Source organism: Acomys minous (assembly GCF_964271855.1).
Source record: "Acomys minous genome assembly, chromosome: 14".
Taxonomy (NCBI): Eukaryota; Metazoa; Chordata; class Mammalia; order Rodentia; family Muridae; genus Acomys; species Acomys minous.
Window position 1 is genome coordinate 3801032 of NC_140496.1, and position 23987 is coordinate 3825018.

The following is a 23987-nucleotide window of genomic DNA, read 5'->3' on the forward strand; positions in this document are numbered from 1 at the left end:
GAATTCTTCCACCAGACTGCCTATGGGAAAGTCTGTGAGCCATTTTCTTGATTAATGATGCATGTAGGAGGGCCCAGCACATTTTGGGCAATGCCACCACTCGCTGGGTAGTGCTGGGTTCTATAAAGCAGGGTGAGCAGGCCAGAGAGAGGCAGCCAGTCAGCACCGCCCCTCCACGGCCTCTGCCGCAGCTCCTGCCTCCAGGTTCCTGCCTCTGGCCTCCCTCAGTGACGTGGAGTGCCAGCAGGATAAGCCCTTTCCTCCCACGTTACCCAGGACCGTGCTGTGTATCACTGAGTAGGAGCTGTAATTAAGATATGTGCCTCCAGGTTCACACCAGTTGGGGAAACCGCATTCATAGTAGAGGGGCTTGCGTAGCTTGCCTAAGGCCTTGGGTTATTTTCCCAGCACCAAAATAAATAAGTAAATATTTTAAAACCCTGGCTGGTTCTGTGTCAACTTGACACAGACTAGAGTCAGCATAAAGGAGGAAACTCCTCCATGAGATCCAGCTGTAAGCTGTTTCTTAATTAGTGACTAATAGGGGCAGGCCCAGCCCATCGTGGGTGGGGCCGTCCCTGCGCTGGTGGTCCTATAAGAAAGCAGGGTGGACAAGCCACGGGGAGCAAGCCAGTGAGCAGCGCCCTCCACGGCCCCTGCACCAGCGCCTGCCTGCAGGGTCCTGCCTGCCTCAGTTCCTTCCCTCACTGCTTTTGATGAAGAACGGTTGTGTGGAACTGTGAACACAGTAAACCCATTCCGACCTGACTTGCTGTAGTAACCCTAACTAAGACAGTGTTCCCTGAAATAACCAAATGATAGAAGCAAGCAAAGTGTCCGCAGACAGGTTAAAAGATAAAATTAGTGTCGTACATCCCAACAATGGACTAGGACTCAGCTTTAAGAGGGAAGGGAATTCAGACACAGCAACAACACTGAGGTCACGATGCCAGGTGACATCAGTCACAGAAGGGTGTACACCGAGAACTTCATGGGCATGAAGTATGTAGCGTGTGTGGCTGCGGAGTCACGGGGTAGAAAGGTGGCTGCCTCTGATCCCCGATTAACAGGTGTCAGTTTTGCCGGATGTGAACGGTTCTGGGGCAGCCAGCAGCAATGGAGGTGCAACACTGAACGCTCTCGGCACGCTCAAAGAAGGCAAGACTTCATGTTACACGTATTTCCCCAAAACTTAAAAAGAAAAATTTGAAAAGTGTACCGTACCTACTTATGATCTAGAATGATCACTGAAACTATGTTACCAACACTTTAAAAGGCAGGAATATGGCAAAGTGGGATAGTCTCCCTTTTCAAACCTAAGCCCATGTGCACAGAAGCCTCTCCAGATCTGCTCAGGCACAAGGCCGCACAGCACAGCATCCAAACGGGGCCACCACACTATGGGAGACAGGGACCCACAAAAGTTGCTGTTGGCACCCCTCAAATTCTCTAGTACCCCTATCGTTTTCCCAGTGAACAGTAGGTCTGCACAGCTCAAAATGCGGACAAGACTGCTGACCCACCCATTCCTGCTGCGATCACCGGCACGGGCAGGTCGTAGTTGTACAGGACGAAGGACAGCATGAGGAAGTCGATGTAGCTGCGGTGACTGGGCAGCAGGATTACGGGGTGCTCCTGCACAGCTTGTTGTAGCTTGAAACAAATGCCAGATTTTCAAGAATTTCAGTTGTCATGTCACTAAATCATAACTCAAATCAGAAAACAGTGTTGTGGTTAAATCACCATTATGGTCTAATAATGAACATTATTATTATAGTAATTATGATTACAATAGTATTTTCTTTTGGTTTTTTTGAGATAGGGTTTTTCTGTGTAGTCTTGGCTGGCCTGGAGTCACTTTGTAGACCAGGCTGGCCTTGAACTCACAGCAATCCGCCTGCCTCTGCCTCCCGACTGCTGGGATTAAAGGCGTGCACCACCACACCTGGCTACAATAGTATTTTCTAACCTGCTAGGAATCAATCAAGACACAGACACCTGTTATATTTTAAAATAGCCTTAGTTAACCTGGAGCAGGGCAGATATTAATCCCCTAAACTTCTTCCCATAGTGGGGCAGGTATGAGATACCTGCCCCAATCCCATGCCATCTGCTTCTAATAACTTATATCAAGCTGCCTCCCATCCATAATCCCAAATACTTGCTAATGTTCTTCATCTGGGCCAAATCCTCTACCCACACCAGCCATGTGCGTCTCCTTCACCTCACCCATGATAGCGCAGCCTTCTCCTCCCCTCTCTTCCCCTCTCTCCTTGTCTCTCTTCTTCCCAAGATATTCTCTCTGTCTCTCTCATCTCTCTGTCTCTGTCTCTTTCCCTCTCTCCCTCCCTCCCTCCCTCTCCACCCCCCCTTCTTGCCTCCCAGCCCAGGAACCTTAGCCACGCCTATCCCATTTGCCCTGCCCAGGTGTGATGGCCGTTTATTGGTCAAATAGGTTAGGCTCTTAGGCGAGGTGGATCACAGAGACAGCAAACAGTAATTAGCATCAAAACACATCAGACCAACCTCCAACAAAACAGGAAGGTGAATCATGGCTGAGCACAGATGGCTCAGCACTGGGGACATTTGGGAGAGGGAGGTAGGAGAATCAGAAATTCAAGGTCAGGTGAATTCAGGCTAGAATGGGCCAGAGTCTCTGTCAATAAATAAGTTAAATAAAGACATCTCAGGAAGCAGGGAAGCCCACAGACTATAACAGGGGCAGGTCTAAGGGCCGTAGTGTATATAGTCTGAGCAGCACAGCAGCACAGCAGGAGATGCTAATGCTGGGGAAGGATGTGCAGGAGCAGACAGACAGACAGACAGATAGACCCTTCTGCGACTGGTCACCTGTGAGCATGTGGCCAAGCTGGAAGTCTGTAGGTCTGACAGCAGACGGAGGGACAAGCTGCCGACAGCATGTCCCCTGGGCCCACAGAGGATGCCTGGCAGCCGTGCTCAGCATTCTGTCTAAGCACATGAAGTGAGTCAATTATCCCACAGGGTAAGGCAAGACCGTCCGGACCAGCAACCTCACCTTTTGGATGCCTTCCTCATTCACACACACCTTGGAGAAAATCTGTTTAAAAATTTTGCTGAGAACAAAGGCAAAGAACCGAATGGCTCCCATGCGCATCTTGTGACTCATTTCCTCCAGGATCTCACTGGCTTCCTCTCGGAGGGCAGCGACAGGTTTAAGGGACTCGATGGAAAGCTGAAAGGAAGGCAGAGCAGGAATTAATTCTGAAAAATAGAAACTCGAGCTGAGCATGGTGGTGCACTCCTTTAACCCCAGCACTCGGGAGGCAGAGGCAGGTGGATCACTGTGAGTTCGAGGCCAGCCTAGTCTACAAAGTGAGTCCAGGACAGCCAAGACTACACAGAGAAACCCTGTCTCAAAAAAAGAAAAAAAAGAAAGAAAGAGAGAAAGAGAGAGAAAAGAAACTCCAGCTCCTCTCAAAGTGATGACTGACTGCACATCGAGCCTATGACGTAACTAAGACAGTCTGTGCTCCTCTGACCTCACCTGACCCAACTCACTAAGACAGTAAATCCTGTAGGCTATTCCTTTTCCTGCCTGGGCACAGGCTGACCTGGAACTCCCCACTCCCCACCTCAGCCTACTGACTGCCAGAACTGCAGGGGCACACCATGCTCAGTGAAAAAGGATCAATTTAAGCTGGCTCAAAGACTGGAAATTCAAACAGACTCCTCAGGGCTCCTGAGAAATGGCAACCACAGCTAAGTTGTGGTGTGTACAAGCATGCACACACATGGCCAAGTGTGTGAAGTGTGCCCCCTCCCTTATCTACTCCTTGTGTGTCCTCAGTTCCGGAGCCCACCTCGACAGGCCTCCTGCAAGTCACTGAGGTCACCATGAACAGTGAGGGATTCAGCAAACAAAGAGCCCACACCAAGGCAAGGCACCTGCAGGATGAAGAAGCCAAGGCAGGGGAGAAAGACGTGACTGAAAAGGTGAGCAGCAACAGGGCGACAAAAGTTCAAGCAAACAACCAACCGGCCAACTGTGGGATGCAGGCTCCTGGGGACTGAGGAAGCCAGGTGTCACATACTCAGTAGTGTTCTGGTCAGTGACTAACCACACACATTTATGGGAATGATTCCAGTTGGGCTGGCGGTGCCCACCTGTAATCACAGCCACAGGGGAGGCAGAGGCAGGTGGATCTTTATGAGTTCCAAGCCAGCTTGGTCTACAGCCTAGTCCAGGTCAGCTATGGCTACATAGAGAGACCCTGTTTCAAAAACAAAACAAAAAGAGAGCAATTCTGTAAGATCACAATAGTGTGGAAAACTTCCCATCACCTGGTGTCTTCACTTGGATCAAGAAGCAATAGGCACCACCATATATGCGACCACCTCGCCCAGGCACCAGGCTCCACCATATATGGGACCACCTCGCCAAGTCACGTGGCTCCACCATATATGCGACCACCTCGCCCAGGCACCAGGCTCCACCATATATGGGACCACCTCGCCAAGTCACGTGGCTCCACCATATATGCGACCACCTCGCCCAGTCACGTGGCTCCACCATATATGCGACCACCTCGCCCAGACACGTGGCTCTTTGCTCCCTACTTTCATGGAAGGATGCCTTGGTGTGTGCACTTGATGAAGTATCTCTGAGAACCCACCCCATCCCAACACTGCTATGCCGGACTGGAGTTAGCTTTCTGCAAACCACACCTGGTGCTCTAGTACTGCCCTGAGGACTAAGTGGGAAGGAGACCAGGAACTAGGCCTAACCACTGAGAACTGACAGCATCTCCACGATGTCCAAGGCCAAGCAAAGGCCAGGAGTTAAGAGCAGGAGTCAAGTCCACGTGCCAACCATAATGGAGCTCCTGCACCCCATCAGCTGTGCACTGGAGGGCGTGGCACTGCAGACCAAACCCAGCTCCCATGGGCTGCCACTCACCCCTGCAGCTCCCGGATCTGACCACCTCTCTGTCCTTACGCTGCTCACACTGAAGCTCTTCCGGCATTCTGCACAAACCTTCTTTCTACTCTGAAAACAAACTGTGGCTCCCAAGTTGTTGGATTCTTGAAAAGCTACTGATACAGGATGCTGCGTCCAACACTTGACTGCAGCTGATGCGGGGTGACACACAGGCATAGGAGTCCTAAGAGCAGCACACAAACTTTTGTTTTGTTTCTAGGTTTTTTGAAACAGTGTTTCTCTGTGTAGCCTTTTTTTTTCCTAATAAAGTTTTAATGTTCAGGTCTGACGTGATCTGACAGCTAAAAACTCTCTCTTTACCTCCTTCACCAGGAAAACCTGCATCTTTTGTTAAAAACAAAACCCTCCCCCACTCCCTTCACCAGGTCAGCTTTGCTCATAACTAATTAGCACCTCAAGTTGCGGGCTCTTCATTAGCCAGTTGTGTCTCTCATTTTACCATGCCGTTGGTGCTGCGCTACTCTGTCCTAACAAGATGACAGCACACATTTGAGTGTCATGTAGCTACCCTAAAAGTATCCTTGAGATGATAAAAGAAATTCAGGGGAACAAGAGAAGGACCCGCGAACAGCGGAGGAGGCTGGCTGTGTCGGTAGAACAAAGTTCTCACCTGCTTAATGACGTAGTGAATCTCCTCAGAGTTGAGAACAAGGGACTTGATGTCTGCTGGCTTGCAGGGAGAGAGCCCCCGGTACAAGGGCGGGGCGTAGCCCTTCATGGCAAACTTCAAGTCACTGGCGCGCCTCCTCTCCTCTAGGACGTCCTCAAACTCACCCCACTTTTTGAGCTCTTTCTGTAAAGGAGGAAATGAAAGGAAGTGAGGCACCTACTGGGAAAGGCAGAATTATTAAAGCTTCCTTCTGAGCAGGGGCTGGGCGTTGTAATACTAGATTCATGGACTAAGAAAAAGACATGTCAACACCTTCATGATCAATCAATTGATACTCAATTATTATTATTAGACAGGGCTTTCTGTAGCCCCAGCTGGCATCAAACTCTCTATGCAGCCAACGACAACCTTGAACTCCTGATCCTCACTTACGCTTCCCAGCTCCAGCGCTCGGGTCAGGCTCAAGCAAGCCACCAGGAATGGTGACCGTGTGTTCTTGCTGTGGTGGCCCAGGGACCGCACCTAAGGTGTCAAGGCCTTCTACCTGCATCAGGAGCACCCCCCACGGAGCAGCAGCCCTGGCCCGCTGGCCCGCTGGCCACACTTCTGATGACTGTCTCTGTAGACTCAGCACTACATCGGCAAGCTTGTATCTGCCTCCACTTAGCTTTAAAAAGAAAACACATATTAGAAACCCCAAACTAAGGCCCAGTGTGGGGCACATGCCTGTATTCCCAGCACTCGGGAGGCAGAGGCAGGGGATCGCTGTGAGTTCAAGGCCAGTCTGGTCTACAGATCAAATCTAAGATAGCCAGAGAAACCCTGTCTCAAAAAAGAAAAACAAAAACAAAAAAGGAAAAAGAAAAGAAAGCCCAACTGAGTTGCGTGTGGCAGCACACACCTGTCCAGTCCTTGCCCTTCAGAGGTGGGAACCATGAAGTACAGCCTAAGCGACATGAGGCTGTTTTAAGACAAACCTAAGTCAGATCAAGTAAGCAGTCTGGCCGCTGCCTCGCCCTCCCCAGGTGTGTGCCCAGCTTGGTTCCACCCACCAAGGCCCTGCAGGGGTGCTCCACTGTCCACTGTCCTCCTGACCACAGAATTAACAGTGGCCCTGGTAAGGATCGCTGTGGCCTGCCAGCTGCTAAGCGCCCGGTCTGTTCTAAGGGCTTGACAAGCGCCACTGTGACCTGAGTGGCTGGCTCCCGCGTCCACAGGAGACTGCCCGCCTCCTGGGAGGCCCTCAGGCCAGCAGCGCACACCTGAGGCTCCCCACACCGTTGCCAAGCTTGTTTACCACAACAAGTCAACAGGAGGCGCACAGCACCACAGCCCAGAGGTCATTCCACTTCCTTCCTTCCTGCAGCTACAGAAACACATACGGATGAATGTCTTACTCAAAACATGGGCCATGCCAAACATAAGTTACCTTTCCGCTTTATCTGTAGCAAGTACTGTTTTAAAACATCCGGGTTTTGTTGTTGTTTTGGTTTTTGTAGCCTTGGCTGTCCTGGACTCACTTTGTAGACCAGGCTGGCCTGGAACTCACAGCGACCTGCCTGCCTCTGCCTCCCTGAGTGCTGAGATTACAGGCGTGCGCCACCTTGCCCGGCTGTTAAAACATCTTAGTAGTTACATAATTACCATGCTTCATACTATCTTCACTGTTTTTTAACTACCAAAGTGACTTGTGCTCACTTAAAAATTCACAAAATGCCAGAAAAACACAAACAAAAGAAAACTCTAGGTTTGTGTGTGATTCCCTAATGCAGAGACTATTCTAAAGAATGCTTGCTCCTAAGCAGACATGCCCTCCCACCAGACACACGCTGACTGCCTACTTGATATTGTCCTACAGCGCCATAACCATTTCTTGTCATCTCCATTTCTTCCCTTAGTTCTGTCTGCCTCTACTGTAATGTTACTAATCTTACTGTGGCTCATTCAGGCTGCAGTCCACTCCTTGGAGTTGTATGAAAAGGCACAGCCATTTTTTTTTTTTATGTAAAAAGCAGTTTATTACATAAGATGAAACCTGAGGTAATACAGAATAGTAACTTTATATTCTACCCCATACCTTGGTAGTAAATAAAAGAAGCTTCTACCACTAGTACCCATAACCTGCAGCAAACACTTGGTGCTGTATACAATGTAGGTGAGCTCCAAACTAGAAAAAAAAAATTCATTCTGCTATTTCCATATGGAAAGTAAAGCTTTTTCACTGGTAAGTACTATGTAGTTATTCATCGTTCTTTCCCTTGTGGAAATGAAGCGCCTGATTTGTCCTGGTCTTTGTGATTATTTACATAATGATAGGAGAAGCTGGGAAACGCTGAGCAGAAAGCAAGTCTGATTCTCCAGCAACAACTGCTCATGAACAAGTGGCTCGCCGTGTGCGTGAAAGTGGGCACAGCCCTTCTTAGACATGAGCACACAGCATTTCCAGCATGAAGCTCGGCTGTGGCTGGGCCAGCATTCTCCCTTCCCCTTATCCCATGGCTCTGAAATTTCCCTACTTTGGTATTGAATTCAGTGCTCTCTCATCAACAGCAAAACAAGACAAAACAATCTCCCCTCTCCCTCCAAGTCAGTGCCGTTTCGCTCAGGAGCTTCACCGTCCTCTCTAGCTCACTAGCTCGTTCCCTTCAGGCCCCTCTCAGAGGCCCACAGACGCTGGCCGAGCACACTCCTCCTCCACTGGGCTTTGTTGCTGGTGGAGTTTGTTGTGGTTTTGTGGTGCTGCAGAAGACACCCGGGGTCTTTACCATGCAGGGGAAGCAAATGCTGGCTCTGAGCCACGTGACTGCCCTGTCACAGCTTAAACACGAATTACGTGTACTTCCAAATCTTGCACCCACTTCTCCTCTCCCACCAAACTCTCTTGAGTTCCCAACATCTCCAAAAGCTGTCCGTTTTTGGCTTGATTCTACAACCTGATTATTTTCCTGAAATATTCACTATTAACTGTCATCTCACCTACACCTTTGGGCACCATTTCTCCCAAGCCCGTTCTTATGGCCTCTGAGAATATATGGCACCTACTCCACATTCATAGGCCCCAGTTAGTTTGGCAACCCGACACCCCACATCACAACCACAACAGCCTCCCTGCCTCAGTGACCCTAGCTCATGCTCTGCCTGCCACTGTATGCTCTTCAAAACACAGGTTGCTCCTTGCTTTTTAAAATACTTAAATCAGGTCCTCCTACTTACTATAGGCCAGCGCCAGCCTGGTCTACAGAGAGTCCAGGACAGCCTGGTCTACACAGAGAGTCCAGGACAGCCAAGGCTACACAGAGAGTCCAGGACAGCCTGGTCTACAGAGTGGTCTACACAGAGAGTCCAGGACGGCCAAGGCTACACAGAGAGTCCAGGACAGCCTGGTCTACACAGAGAGTCCAGGACAGCCAAGGCTACACAGAGAATCCAGGACAGCCAAGGCTATACAGAAAGTTCAGGACAGCCTGGTCTACACAGAGAGTCCAGGACAGCCAAGGCTACACAGAAAGTCCAGGATAGCCAAGGCTACACAGAGAGTCCAGGACAGCCAAGACTACACAGAGAGTTCAGGACAGCCAAGTCTACACAGAGAGACCCTGTCTTGGAAAAAAAAAAAGTTCATGGTTATGCTTGGCTATCTAAGTCAGACTAGGCTACTGAGACCCTGCCTCAAAAAATGAATAAGGCCAAAGTCATTTTCAGGGTCAGGTAAGACTTGTTCTATCTGGCCCTGTCCACTGAAGACACAGCTCACCCGCTGTTTACTCCCTGGTCAGTGTGCTGTGCAGAGACCAGAAGCCATGTGGCATCCCAGGCATGTAGGCATGGCTGACCAGCCCTGCTGCTCTGCTGTTCCTACTTCAGCATCACTCCTCTGAGAAGACTCTGGAACTCCCATAGAGCCACTCACACCTGCCCAGGCCTGCCCTGCCTCCTGCTCACATCCACTGCATATGTGCTCACACTGTACCTGCGGATCAGTACATGCTAACCGCCATCCCCAAGGCAGGACACAGCATCAGCACGCTAGCATCTGGCCATGCTGCTAATTGCAGCCACCCTAACGTATCATATGCTTTCACTGGAAAGTCTTGTTAAACTTCTCAGTTCTCCTTAATAAAGTAACAGCTCAGCCAGGCAGTGGTGGCGCAAGCCTTTAATCCCAGTACTCGGGAGGCAGAGGCAGGTGGATCGATGTGAGTTTGAGGCCAGCCTGGTCTACAAAGCGAGTCCAGGACAGCCAAGGCTACACAGAGAAACCTTGTCTCGAAAAACAAAAATAAATAATAATAATGATGATGATGATGATGAATTAACAGCTGAAACTGGGACTCAACAAACTACTATTACATAATGTAAGGGCAAGTGTGATCTTAGGAACTTCTGGTCAGTGGCCTCAGGATTGGAAAGAAAACAGCATCTTTATCAGCAGGGAGCACGAGGGCAGGATCCAGGCACATGCACACACACTGTAGCTCTACAAGTAGGTTCGACAACACCCGCCCCCCATATCACCATCACCCAGGTTCTCTAGTCCCTGTAACGTCAAGCCCAGGTCAGCGTGGTCCCCACCACCTGTCCCTCTTAGCAGAGCACTGCCACATGCAGGAGCAGTGCCTCAGCATGTCTGAGTGACTACTTACTCAAGAACACAGAGCACTCAGAGGCCAGGGGGAAGGTGTGGCTGAAGCATGGCCCCAGCTCAGGCTACAGGGCGGCCTTCCCGGAGCCTCCCTCCGCACGGCCTTCCCTCTCTGTGCACCAGGCCCCTTGCTATAGACCAGGAACACAGCAGTAACAAGGCAGGCAGACACTGCAGAGAGATGTGCCCTTCAGAAAAGCAGACACCACCAGGGAACTGAGTGGTTCCAGCTTCCCCTAAACAACAGAGCTAACCGTGGTGTTCAGTAAATAACTGGGAAATGGGGTTCGGTACTACTTATCCTTACTCTGTAGAGAATGTATTTAAGTGTAATCTGCTGTGACTCACACTTTGGTTTTCACTGACGGCTGTCTTACTGTACAGATGCCATACATGGTTAACAGTCAGCCCTGGCTAGCCAGGACAGTCGCTGCTGTGTCCACCCCTCCTCCACTGGACAGGGTTGTTAATGAGGAAGTACTTTATGCTGAGTGGTTCAGGCAATGTTTGAGTTGGCCCTTGATATTAGTCAGTAACACAACGTTCTGCCACACAGAGGGGACCAGACGGCACACTTTCCTCATGAGAACACAAAGCCACGGTGGTGAAGCCCAGAGAGCAGGGCTGGACTGGTAAGTCAGAGCAGGAGGCACTTGCCAGCCCAGGTGCAATCTGAGATTAGATATCTAACTATCCGGACCTTTTACTGGAACTCTAGCAAGCAACCAAGGATCTGGATCGTGCATCTGGGACACACAGACAGACAGACAGACAGACAGACAGACAGACACACACACACACACACACACACACACACAGTCTCATGGGAAGAGTACACTTCTAGCTGACTTCAGATACATCCTGCCTGCAGATGACTTGCCAAGCCCACATTCTCATGCACGCCCTCCGCTTTTGGTTGGGTACCACATTCCTGACTCCTTGGATGCCTCCCAAACACTTAGGAAGCCTCTGGTTCAGATCATGATAATCCACAGCTGACAACCTTGCATCCCAGATCGAAACTGCTCCGCCACCTGACTAACCGGCTCCTCCTCAGTACTTCCTATCGCTGGGAGATCTGCATCTGCCCAGCTGCCAAACCACAGGAACCAGGCAGCCCACTCCAGACCGCCCCTTCTTTCCTCGGGCCCTAGTGGCTCCCAGGGCTGAGGACGTCCTGCCCTGAGTATGGCACAGAGCCATCTTGCTCTAACTCATCTCCATGCTAAGCAGTCACCTCCCCACCCTCACTCTCCAGAGTGAAGACCTTACTAGTGCAGACAGCCATGCCAGACGCCTGATGCCTTTATTAGACATTCTAGGACATAAACACAGAAGCCCGGATAGCCACGATGTGTGACATTCCTTAGGAAATGCTAACTTTGTCTCATGTCTTCTTTATCCTTCTCTGATCAGTTTCCAAACACATGCAAGGCGGTGACTTTCTTACACAGTTACTTCAGCAGGTCCCCCACCTCCCAGAAACTCAGTTTTGGTGTCATCTTTTAGAAGCCTTCTCCAGTGCCTGAACTAGCCAGGGGTTTCTTCCCGAAACGCCAACAACATTTAGTGCATGCTTTAATCACTGCCTTATTTATTTCACTTGATCACACTATCTCTTTTCATTAACTTTGTCCTCATAGGCAAGGCAGTCTTCCGCACTGCGACTAAAAATTGGGAAACTGCAGGCACGCCTAATGTTTACATCCTTAGCAATATCTTGACATCACTAAAGAACTACAGATTAGACAGAAAGTATTGCACAATTAACAGTGTGGTGAAAGTTGTTAGGCAGTCCATCACAACGATCAGCCAGAACCACGAGTATGGGCTGCTGAGCCAGGCAGTGGTGGTGCACAATTTTAATGCCAGCACTTGGGAGGCAGAGGCAGAGGCAGAGGCAGAGGCAGAGACAATCTCTGAATAATTCAAGGCCAGAATGGTCTACAAAGCAAGTTCCAGGATAGCCAAGGCTACACAGAGAAACCCTGTCTCAAAAACCAAAACAAAATAGAAGGGCTGTGTCCAGCTTCAAAAGTGGAAATGTTCATGACCAGTCACCTTATTCACACAAAAAGTTGACAAAAATCTCATCATTAAAACAAAACACCCCAGCACATAAATGAAGTAAAAGTCAACTCTTTTTATTAAAACATGGAAGGAAAATTCCAATCGACACATAAACCCATTACATGCCAAGAAGCTTCTTAATTTACGTTGGAACTATTTGGAAGCATCCTCTTCCCCAACACACCTGCTTTAGAATAACTAGCTGTAAAAAGAAGGGAGAAGAATTTCCACCAAAGAGCCTTGTGGTGAAGTCAATGAGAGAGACTCCAGCCACAGGCTTTAAGGCAGCAGCAGTTCACAGCAATTAGAATTTTATTTAGAAACAGTGAAAGTGTGCCCACATTCCAAACGCCGTATCTCAAGGTAGCAATGTTCTCTCAGGAACCAGGGAGGTGTTTACTTTGCTTGTCTGTGGTTTTTTCCTCTTTTGACCTTTCTACACAAGCTGACACTACACTGGACTTAAATCAGAAACTGGTGTAGCTGCCATGGCACAGAACATCACCTGAAAGGCACTATTTGTCAAGAGTGGTGGTGTAGGCTCTAATCCTGGCTCTCTGGAGGCTAGCGCATGACAGCAAGATCAAGGGCAGCCTGGGACTTCATAGCTAGTGCCAGGCCAGAGTACAAACCAAGAAGACCTTGTTTCAAAATAAAATAAGATATTAAAAATAAATGTCCCCAGGGATGGAGAGATGGCTCAAAGAGTTAAGAGAAATCCCTTTCCCCAGCACCCTCATGGCAGCTCACAACTCCTAACGCAACATCCAGAACTGGCTTCTGATGCATCAGACCCCACGTGGTGCACATACCTTCATGCACGTAAACTCTCTCTCATACACATAAAATAAAAATCAATAAATTCTCCCCCAGGGGTGTGCAGTCCTACGTTGTGAAAAGGTGCAAAGAGCTTCCACCTTGATAACTAACTGCTCGTGAATATTATAAGGGACCAACATTCCGTTGGAAACCAAACCAGGCAAACCACCAGCTAAAACCAGAAGAGGAAGGAAGGGGAGGGGGTGGTTGTGGAAGGCAAGTTAGAGTGAAGCCGGTGGCAACGGCGATCCTATCCAACGTGCGGGAAAAAAATAACGAGTAGAAGACAGTAGTTTCATTAGAGTGTTAATAATAATAATAAAAAAAACCTCCACTCGTATATGCTAAACGAATATTTTTCTCACAGGAATACTTGAGGGAGAGAGGTGGGGAAAGAAAAGGCGGGAGGTGAGGAGCTAGGAGTCTCCTCCGGCTGGGTCAGCACACAGGTTACTTGCGGGCAGAACTCTGCCAATTCCCCCCTCGAGCTCGTGCTCGGGGCTCCCGGCCTGATGGGGCACAAGGGACAGAGGAACCACCAACGACAGAAACTTGGAAAAGCAGACACGTTTACCGAGATGCACACACATGGTTGCCGTGGATACCAAGCCAAATACCCATATCCTGCACAGAGGAAAGGAGTCGTGGGCTGGGGACGGGAGTCAGGAGCGGCGGTTCTTCCCCGCGACGTCGCCCCGGGCCTTGGTCCCCCACCCCACCCCCCAGGCGCCTACCGCATAGAGCACCGTGCCGAGGCTGGCAGAGCCGACCGAGAAGCGGGAGCTGGAGGAGCTAGGAACGTCCATGGCGCGGCTGCCGTCCCGGGCGGGGCCTGGGCTCGCCTGTTACGCTTGTGAGGTGCAGCTGCTGGGGGCGGTTCTTCCGAACGAGGCGGCTCCGACCCGCCCAGGGCGGTGGCTCTCCGTACGGCCACCGCACCGGACCCCGGGCACCGCCATCTTAACAGGACGGATGCCGCGCAGGGCCCCGCCCCCCACCCACCCACCCCGGGCACGCGCAGAAGCCGCGCCGGAAGCGGAAGTGGTGGGTTGTGTGCCGGGTTCGGGGATCCGTGCGGGTTAGGTTCCCATGGCGGCGGAGCGAGAATCGGAGTCCGCTGAGCCCCCTGGCTCTGAGACGCTGCTGGACGCCGTGCTGCGGACCCTCTACGACCTCGGTGAGCGTTAGCTCCGGAGAGGAGGCGGCCAAGGGCAGCGAGACGCATCCCGGACGCGGCGGGAGTCCGGGTCACCCGATCTCCTGGCGCCATGCCGTCCGACTTTACCCTGCGGCGCCTCCCTCTTGGCCGACCTTTCGCTCTCCTTCTCACTGTGCGGGAAGGAAAAAAAAAATCAGAGCTTGTTACTAAAGATAGGCAACTGGTAAAAGGAAAGCCACTCGCACGCTGATTGCCTGACTTTTAGAGCCAAACACGCAGCAAATGCTGTGTTATGTTTATTAAAGAGCGGTTACCCAAAAGTCTAAGTTCATTTACACGATTAAAAAAAGTAGTTTAGAGGGGGCTGGAGAGATGGCTCGGTGGTTAAGAGCACTGTGTGCTCTTCCAAAGGACCAGGGTTCAACCCTCAGCACCCACACGGCAGCTCATAACTGTCTGTAATTCCAGTTCCAGTGGATCTGATACCTACATACCAGTGCACATAAAATAAAACAGTTTTTAAAGTAGTTTGGAGCCGGGCGTGGTGGCTCATGCTTTTAATCCAAGCATTCAGGGAGGCAGAGGCAGGCGAATCTCTGAGTTCTAGGCCAGCCTGGTCTACAAAGTGAGTCCAGGACAGCCAGGGCTACGCAGAGAAATCCTGTCTCAAAAAAGTAAAATAATTAAAATTAGAAAAGTACCTTAGAACTTGGAAGAAGGTACTAGGTGTACACGCTTTTGTGCTTTCCCCCAATATGTGTCAGAGCAACGGTTTTGTGTGTGTGTGTGTGTGTGTCTGTCTGTGTCTTCGTCTTCCTCTCGCCAACCCCCATTGATCCCTTTGCTACACTGAGAAAGGAGCACCAGAGGCTAACGGAGCTTGTTAAAGGTTCCCCTTCAGAGCTCAGGTCTCAAGTCCTAGGGCCTGATAACACTTCCTGCGCTGTGTTTACTTGTCCTGTGTAGATTCTCTGTGTCCACAGAGTAGAGGACACACACAAGACTTGGCCTCCGACTTTCACAAGTTTTAAAACTAACTTTTAAAATCCTAAACACAATTTGTGTCCACGTATGCTGGAATTCATTATATTAGTTGCTCTGATGCCCTGGACACTACCCACTCATTTTTATATCCATTCTGCCAGAGTTAAATTGGCTCTGAGTATGTGTTTAGAGAGGGCACAGCTGGTGTCTAGGAAGCGCTTGTGCTCATACCGTAAGTCAGTAATGAGGCCTAGAATTTTGGTTCAAATTTGAGATCACTAGTAAGAGTCTGAGCAGAAAAGACAAACAGAAGATGACACATTAAGTAGAAAGTGAAGGTGTTCAAATTAAGGCAGTTTTCCTGGAGTCTTTTTAATTCATAACTGAAAGAGGAAGACCGAGACATGTACCTGTCACCTTGCAGTGTGGTAAAAAGAAAAAAGCAGTGTAGAGGCAAATGTGTTTAGTATAAAGAGGGGGGAGTTGCCGGGGACAGTCCTGGGGACTATGGCTTTGATGCTCCAGAGTAGGGAGCAGTGTGAGGACTGGAGAATCAGTTACCTTAGTCAAGGTCAGCGGTGCACACGCCCCCTAGGCAAGAAGGGCAGCCTTTGGATTGCTTATATAAAGTGGTGGGCTTTTTTTCAAGCTACATTATTTGCTTATTTCTGTGGGTGTGATTGTCACCCCTACCATGTCGAAATGAGAAAACAACTTACGGGAGCCGGTTCTCACCTTCTACCGTGTGGGTCCTGCGGGTCAAACTCAAATTATCAGGTCTGGCAACAAGCACTGTGGCCCCAGTCTGTTTCTTTGTGGGCATGAATGGGTGCAGGTGTCTGGGCCATGTGCAGAGTGGCATTTCCATTGGTATTAACTAAAGAACCGATTTTTTTTTTTTACTTTTATGTTGAACAGGAGAGACAGAAGGTAAAGCAGAGCAGAAAAGGACCAGAAAGAAGAGAGAAAAGAAGAGAGACACAGAGACAGTGACAGGCGTGGCCACTGAGCCGCTTCCCCTGCCTGGACCTCCTTCACGAGGCCAGAGAAAGGGCGCTTCCAGCTTTTTCAAGGAACTCAAAGAAGAGCTGCAGTCTGCTGCTGCTGCTGCTGCTCCTGCAGACGTCCCTGTGCCTGCTGCAGCCTTGTTCTCTCTCCCAGAGAGCAGCAGCAAGCTAGTGGAAGTGGTTGAGTTTCATAGCAAAAGGAAAAAGAGAAAAGCTGAGTCAGATGAAGATGAGCGTGCACAGGTAATGGATCGGCTGGTTTATACCTGTGTGGTGAGGGTGCGTCAGGTCACCACGGCAACTCTCAGGCCCTGGCAGGACTTGGTTCTTACCCATCATGTGGGCCAACTGCCCAGATTCCCAAACCCAGTACCACAGGAAAGTGGTTGCTGACTATAAATGTTGGTGTGCATGCTGGGTAAATTAGGACATTGGTGCTTTGAAGCCTTAGGAATCAGCCGAATAGTGATTGCTCAGTGCTTGGGGAGTAGTCAGCTGCAGATCCAGGAGCCCAGGCTATCTTAAGAATTGCAGGGCAGGGCTGGAGAGATGGCTCAGCAGTTAAGAGCACTGACTGCTCTTCCAAAGGACCCGGGTTCAATTCCCAGCATCCACATAGCAGCTCACAACTGTCTGTAACTCCAAGATCTCACACCCTCACATACATGCAGGCAAAACACCAGTGCATATACAATAAAAATAAATAAATTAAAAGAAAAAGAGTTGCAGGGTACTTGTCAGGTGTGGTGACTTACACTTCTAATCCCAGTACTTGGGAGGAGGCAGGAGCAGGCAGATCTCTGAATTCACGGCCAGCCTGATCTACATAGTGAATTCCAGGCCAGCCTGGTCTACATAGTGAGACCCTGACCTCCCCAAAAGAAAAGGTTTCAGGCTTTAATAAAGCCAGGCCTGCATAGCTACCTTCCCACTTACTAAGCCTCTGGCTGTCAGTGCTCAGAAGCGAACCAGTTCTCTGCCCCGTGCCTGGAGCTCCTCTAGGACAGCACTGCTCCAGCTGTTCTAAGGCGGCGCAGCCCGCGCTGAGTGAAGTGCGCCCCAGCCCTTGCTCCATGAACTCGCTATCTGGTGGAAAGGTGACTCTCTTTTCCTGTGCAGCACTCTCCTTCACATAACTTGTAAACCCTACCTCAGATTCAGTCTGTTAAGGAAGTCGTTACTCCCACAGATGCTCTTCTCTGCCCCCCATTTCCTGGCAACAAGAATATACTAATGGATTTGTACAATTCATTGCTAAAATCCAGACATCTGCCCTTCTGTAGCCTAACTCATGCCCCATAAACCTTGATCAAAAAAGAAAGTGGGATTTGTGTCACTGTCTTAAGGCAGCTGTTAGAAATCACCACAGACGTAGTGCCTCAGAGCAACAGAGATTTATTATTAGCCTTGCTGTTGCAGAGGCCAGAAGTCCCAGGCCAAGTCTGACAGGGCCACACTCCTCTGAGGACTCCAGCACCAGAGAAGCCTTGCTGGCCTCGGATCGTGGTGGTCTGACTGCAGTCTCGGCATTGTGACATGTGTCTTCGCCCTGTGGGTCTCAGCCCCTAGTTCCTGTACCCCCCTCTCTCTCAGGACACCTGGTTTTAGGGCCTCCCCTAAATCCAGGATGTCCCTCACCTCAGAAGAGCCTTAACTTCACTCTAAGATCATTTTTTCAGATAAAGTCCCATAAGCAGGTTTCTGAGTTAGGGCACGGGTATTATCTTTTTGGGTGTTGTTGTTGTTGGGAACCCCACCCCCACCCCACCCCACCCCACCCCACCCCCCGCCAGTGTCTGCTGCACAGAGGAGCCTGGTGCCTGCAGAGGTGATGGTGCTGGCCTGTAGTTAAGTGCACTACTTACTCACACCACTCCGAACACTGGCGTGAATCGCTTGTTTCCCCTTCTGGCATGAATTCCAGACCGTGGTTTATTCCCTGGTGCTAGAGATAGAACAGGGGCCTCACACACACCAGGCTGTCCCCTCTGTCATCGAGATTTGTGCTGATGGGTTTGCAGTCCACCCCAAGGACCTGTGCTTCTCAGTGTTGAGCACTGGAGGCAGAGCTTGACCCTGCCCCTGCCTGTTCAGATGAAGGCTTGTGGATCTGAAGTAAGCCCCAAGGTCAGGTTCTGACCCCGGGCTCTCTGGCTTCCAGGCTGTGTTCTTAGCTGCTGCTTGGGAGCTAGAATACAGGTTATTTTGGGTTCTGTGGCCTTTGATAAGACCAATGGGAGGATCCAGAGGTATCACCAGACCTGAAGACACCTCCACAGGTCGTTGCTAAATAGCCCAGATAGCGCAGTGTTTATCCAGCCTGGCACCCTCCTCTCCTCGTTCTGAGCGCCCTTGTGGGTCAGGTTTTTGGAAGAGTCATCTGAGGCACTTCACACTGGCCAGACTGAGTACGTTCTTCCTGTTTTTAAAACTGCTTCTACTTGAAAGCGGTGTTACCAGTAGGACATTTTAAACAACGACTTTTTAAAGTTTGTCTATCTAGATTTTTATTGCATATTAGTGGGTACCGTGTTGTGGAGGTCAGAGGACAACCTCTAGGAGTCAGCTCTCTTTTCACATGGCAGACCCAGGGAATAAACTCAAGTCCTTGTTCTTTGTGGAAAATGCCTTTATCCAAAGCACAGTCATCTCTGAAGTCCACTGATACTTTTTTCTTTTCTTGGTGGTGGTAGGGGTTTGTTTTGTTCTTTTCAAATCATGGTCTCACTATGTAGCTCTGACTGTCCTGGAATTCATTATATAGACCAGGCTGGCTTTGAACTCACAGAGGTCCTCCTGCCTCTGCCTCCCGAGTGCTGGGATTAAAGGCATGCACTTTAATACAGCTGGCATTTTTTTCTTTTTAAGTCAGTGACACAGAAGACACTGCTCTGGGGCACGTCAGCTACCTAGTGTACAGGCAGGTTCACTGAGCCTGGAGCTCAGCTGCCACATGGAGAAGAAAGAAGGGACATGGGGTTTGCATAGTGATTGCATGTCCTGTGTCTGCAGGGCGGGGACTATGCCCCTTGGAAGCAGGGTGGCCACTTCCCCCCTTGGGGCTTTCATCTTCCTAGAGGCTGTATGGAGTTTACAACTCTCTTTTGCTGCTGTGACAGGTGGGCCCTGGGATTTGACCAACCTTGACAAAGTTGGTCAAATGTCTTTGTCCTTGACAGTAGTCTCCTTAGGTCTCAAGCGTCTGGAGAGTCCCATGGGCCTGAAGCCATGGCCGGGGGTGTGACAAAACATTTGCAGCAGCAGTACCACCAGCGGTTAGGAACCAAAACTGGTACTCCTCAGAGAACTGTCATTCTGCCTATGGGGAAGGAGGGGACAGGGGAGGTGAAGGCAGGGATTTCAGACCTCTGCTTCCACACTAGTGCTTTGCCAGCTCCTTGCTGCAAAACACAGATGGTTCTTTGCTTTTTCTTGTTTCATCCACCCTTCTTTAAGCCGAGCATCCATAAAATTCGAGCTGTCAGGGTTGAAGAGACGACGCAGCTAGCAGAGGACCTAGCACTCACCTAGCAGAGGACCTAGCACTCACCTAGCGCCCTTGCAGAGGACCAAGGTGCAGGTCCCAGCACCCACATGGTGGCTCACAGCCATCTGTCACTGCAGTGCTAGGGGATAAGAACAGTTTGGTCAGTCCCACACACACGGTGCACATACATACAACTAGGCATACCCACATTAAAAAGTAACATTAAAAAAAATAACATTTAAGAACAAAAACATGCTCTCCACTTCCCCTCTGTGGGTTTTTTGTAAAGACTCTGAGCAGCAGGTGGAGTTGATGCTTAAATGTGTGGCCTGGCTCCAAGGCCTTTTCCCCAGTTTTTCTTTGTGATGAAATGCATGTAACAGGTTTGGTACGTAAGTTGGTGCCATTGCCACCAGCCACCTTCATCCTGTAGAGCTGCAGCTGGCCCCCTTCCAGCCCAACACCTCTGTTCTGCTTTCTCTCTTGGATATCAACTCCCCTTGCGGGATGGGGCCACTCTTGCCCTCTGTGGCAGGCCTATGTCACCGTGGCCTCATGTTCATCATGACGTGGTTTCTTTCTCGTGGTGTTGCCTCATGTTTGCTAGGTGTGCACTCTGCCTCCAAGCCAGGCGCCAAGCCAGACTTTCTTCCTTTAAAGGAGCCTGCTCATCTAGAACGCCCTTGGAATGAGCTTTTGTGACCATTGCTGTACAGACACCTTTGCAGCCCCTGGCAGGTAAAGCTGCTGGCTGTCCCCATGCTCCTCTTGCTGTCCTGAGGCAGTGCCACAGTGTGCCCACAGCACCTACGCCTGCAGCACTTTTGTCTGTGGAGGATAAGGTTTCCGTTTTTCAACATCCTTGGCAAGGCTTGTTATTTTCTGGGTTTTTATTGGGGGGGGGTTGTTTTTAATTCTTATTTTATACATTTACACAGAATTGTTGGGTTTTCTGTTCTGAGACAAGGTTTCATGGTGTGGCCCAGGCTGGACTCAAACAGCGGCGCCACACCCTGCCTCTTCTCCTGGGATCGCAGGTGTGTGGCACTATACCCGGCTAATTGGTAGTTTCTAACAAGAATTTGTTTTCTTTACAGACTAAAATAAGGGCTCTTGAAAAAGACGTGGGCATTCAAGAATTTAACCTAGAAAAGGTGAGCATTCTGAGGACGCTCCTAGCTCCTCTTTAAGGCTTGCATTGCTAATTTTGAACTGACAGCTTTAATGCAGGACTAGCCTTCTGCGTAGAGTCTGGTCTCAAGGCTAGGGGCGTGGCTGGCTTAGTCTCACAGTCGTCATGTGACTAACTGCAGTTCACTTCCTAGTATGCGGGTTGACAGTGCAATTCAGCGATGCGGTTAGAAAGACGGGGCTATGTGTGCGCAGTGCAGAAGGTTTCCAAGCCTCTGAGGAAAGAATCGGGCAGGAGGGAGTCTCTCAGGCACTGAGCACAGACACTGCCGACCGCCTCTTCTGATCTGCTGTGGGTGGCATCCTCCCGTGGGCAGCATGTTTTTGTTCATGGCTGCCCCTCTGACACTGGCCACTGGCCTGGTTGAGAGCATCTGGTGTATAGAGTGCTTCCTGAATCACAGTGCTGCCAGGAGTTACAGAGATACGCATGACTATTATGCAGAAATCGTCCGTAGTCGTAGTTTCTGCTGTGGGTTAAGCCAGGAGGAAACCCTGAGAGGGTGATACGAGAGCCTGGTGGGGCTTCCTCAGCCACTGCAGCGCTGTGGGGCCACGGCTGTGGGGCCAGCATGGCTGAGAGGCTGGGGGTGGGGGCGCGGTTGGCACTGGGTCTGACAGTTGTGCATCCACAGGCTCGTTTGGAAGTCCATCGCTTTGGGATCACAGGCTACGGCAAAGGAAAAGAAAGAGTCCTGGAACGGGAGCGGGCCATCATGCTGGGGGCTAAGGTGAGGGGCTGGCTGCCGTGGCCAGGCCTGAGGGGAAGGGGCAGCACGGGGCACTGTGCCCTTTTATTATTTGCAGAATAAAAACTGATGCTGTGTCTTTATTCTTTCCTATCAGCCTCCCAAAAATAGTTACGTGAATTACAAGGTTTTGCAGAAACAAATAAAAGAGAAAAAAGCAGCAGTGGAAGAAGAAAGGAGAAAGGTAGGTGTGGTGTGTCTGCGTGAGTGGCCAACCTGCAGCAGTCACAGCTTGCCAGGCGCTCAGGACACCAGATTTGCTGATAAGTGCCCCCATTATATCAGCCAAGTCTAATCAGGCCACCTGAGGCATCTGGCCTGGTCATGAGTAAGGTAAGGCTGGCTTTGAGGCAACAGGTCATTACCACAGTGTCTGCTGTTGAATGCCTACTTTGTGCCTGATGGGTGTTGGTACATGGCTGTGGTTGCCCCAAGGGAGCCCTGTTCTCCCGGAGCCATGCCCGTGAGGGACAGCTACGACCAAGCCCTTGGGTTTTTGAGATAGGGTCTCACAGTGTTGCTCTGGCTGGCTTAGAAGTGTCACTCTCCTGCCTCCTCTTCTGAGTAGAGTCACAGGTATACACCAGCAGATCCTGTCACATTCTGTAGCAGACTTGAAAATGTTGTAAATAAATGGCATTTCTATGACTTTTTGTCACAAACCTCTTGTCCTATTTTTGAATACTCATTATCCATTACTGTCTTAATATCTTAAATTTTAATTCAGGCTCAGGACACAGACATTTTCAAGAGAAAGAAGAGGACGGGGAAAGGACAGGAAGACAGGTGAGTGTGGCTACAGAGCCAGCCTGATGCCGCCTCCCCAGCACTGAGCTGGTGGGTGCCTGCAGACATGGCTGGAGTGCTCCCATCAGGGTTAGGGACTGAACTCGGGGCTCTTGCTCATACGCAACAGCTGTGCTCCTAACTCAGCCCTCTCCCAGCTGCTGCCCCTGTTTTTCTGGACAGGGCTTTTTATCTCTATCTTCTGCTGTTTAATCTGTGCTAACCAGTTTTGTCACTGGCTAAGCCATGTAGTTGGTTCCCTGGGGTACCTTGAGGCCTCAGTTTCCTGCTCAGGCCTGTAAAGAAGGTGGGTTGGGAAACTGCCCCAGATCAGCCAACCGCATCAGAACTGAATCCAGAACCTTTTTTGGTCTCATATTACCAAAGACCAGACACCTCCAATGAGTGGTGAGAGGCTGAAGCTGGCATGGAGGCCAGACCTGCCTCCGTCTTGAGCAAGCCTGTTGGCATGGATGGCCTGGCGGGCCCCACACGCACTGTGGAGCATCTTGATGCAGAGTAGTAGCCGGCAAGGAGCCTGGTGCCTGCCTCAGCTTCAGTTGAGGGTTCCCTCCCCTCCTCACGCTGTGCTCCACGTCAGACTCTTCAGCTTAGCCCTTCTCACAGCAGTGTCTGTCAGTTGAATGGCGCTAACTACCTGGCACCTTTCTCTCACTTTCAACACAGGAGATCCAAGAAGTCGGCTCCCAGCATTTTGTCAAATGGACGGGTTGGACAAGTTGGAAAATTCAGGAATGGGACATTGATTCTAAGCCCCACTGATATCAAGAAAATAAACTCTTCCAGGGTAGCTAAGTGAAATGCTTTGCTAGCTCCAGAGAGGAGTGAGAACACGTGACAGTGCTGACACAGGACCCCGCAAAACCTGCAGGCTGCCCTCTCATGTTCCAGAGGATCTTTTCCATTTGAGGAGCGAGTCTGATGAACAGGGCAGTGACCCTGCTGAATGCCGGGCTGAGCCCAGGCTCCACTCCAAAGGCCTACCCAACCCTGGGCGTACAGCAGTGATAGTGAGCGCTGGGTTCCAGCCCGAGCCCAGGCTCCACTCCCGTGTGCTGTGGAGGTGAAGGCATACCCAACCCTGGGCGTACAGCAGTGGTAGTGAGCGCTGGGTGCTGGCCGGTGCCCAGGCTCCATGGCTGTTTCTGGTTGCTGGAGCTGGCATGTTTAGTTACAGTCCACTTTTTCACAGTTTCACTGTCTCGTAAGTGTTTGTGAATGACATTAAAGTGCCTTTTGGACTCATGGAAACTAGGAACGCTTGTCATCTGTTGGTTTTGTGGAAAAGCAGTTCTGTTGTCAGCCTGCTACACTTTGTAAGAATTTCCAAAAATACACCTCTGTAGGTGTATGAGTGACTGTGTTGAGTCATGCACAGGCGGCTCTAACTGGCTCCCCGCGCCTACCTGGAGCTTTGACCTCCCAAGCTGTGTTTACATGACGTTAGCCCTACCCCATGTCAGCTGAGGTGCACTGCAGGA

General features: G+C 50.3%; 2 protein-coding genes across 3 annotated transcripts in view; one reads left to right on the forward strand and one right to left on the reverse strand.

The window, feature by feature from the left end:
• GNPAT (glyceronephosphate O-acyltransferase) overlaps positions 1 to 13996 on the reverse strand; it is a 29289-nt gene extending 15293 nt beyond the window's left edge. For both annotated transcript variants that reach the window (XR_014774290.1, XM_084756151.1), the window contains exons 1-4: positions 13857 to 13996; positions 5592 to 5774; positions 3038 to 3214; positions 1524 to 1653 (exon numbers count right to left, since the gene is read on the reverse strand). Coding sequence is in view for 1 of the 2 variants with exons in the window: in XM_084756151.1 (XP_084612277.1) it covers positions 1524 to 1653; positions 3038 to 3214; positions 5592 to 5774; positions 13857 to 13928 (562 nt within the window). In the remaining variant the exon portion in view is untranslated. The remainder of the gene's footprint in view (positions 1 to 1523; positions 1654 to 3037; positions 3215 to 5591; positions 5775 to 13856) is intronic.
• Positions 13997 to 14170: 174 nt separating this feature from the next.
• On the forward strand, positions 14171 to 23757 carry FSAF1 (40S small subunit processome assembly factor 1). The gene is made up of 7 exons (XM_084756155.1): positions 14171 to 14299; positions 16184 to 16515; positions 20857 to 20913; positions 21586 to 21681; positions 21797 to 21883; positions 22427 to 22485; positions 23173 to 23757. Exons 1-7 carry the CDS (start codon positions 14212 to 14214, stop codon positions 23303 to 23305), a joined length of 852 nt encoding a protein of 283 aa, XP_084612281.1. The 5' UTR covers positions 14171 to 14211; the 3' UTR covers positions 23306 to 23757.
• The last annotated feature ends 230 nt before the right edge of the window (positions 23758 to 23987 follow it).

Excerpts from the sequence above, each read along its gene's own strand:
- FSAF1 (XM_084756155.1), top strand. The coding sequence starts at position 14,212 with ATGGCGGCGGAGCGAGAATCGGAGTCCGCTGAGCCCCCTGGCTCTGAG. Across the intron at positions 21,884-22,426 it reads TGGAAGAAGAAAGGAGAAAG|GCTCAGGACACAGACATTTT; the intron begins GTAGGTGTGGTG and ends ATTTTAATTCAG. Across the intron at positions 22,486-23,172 it reads GGGAAAGGACAGGAAGACAG|GAGATCCAAGAAGTCGGCTC; the intron begins GTGAGTGTGGCT and ends CTTTCAACACAG.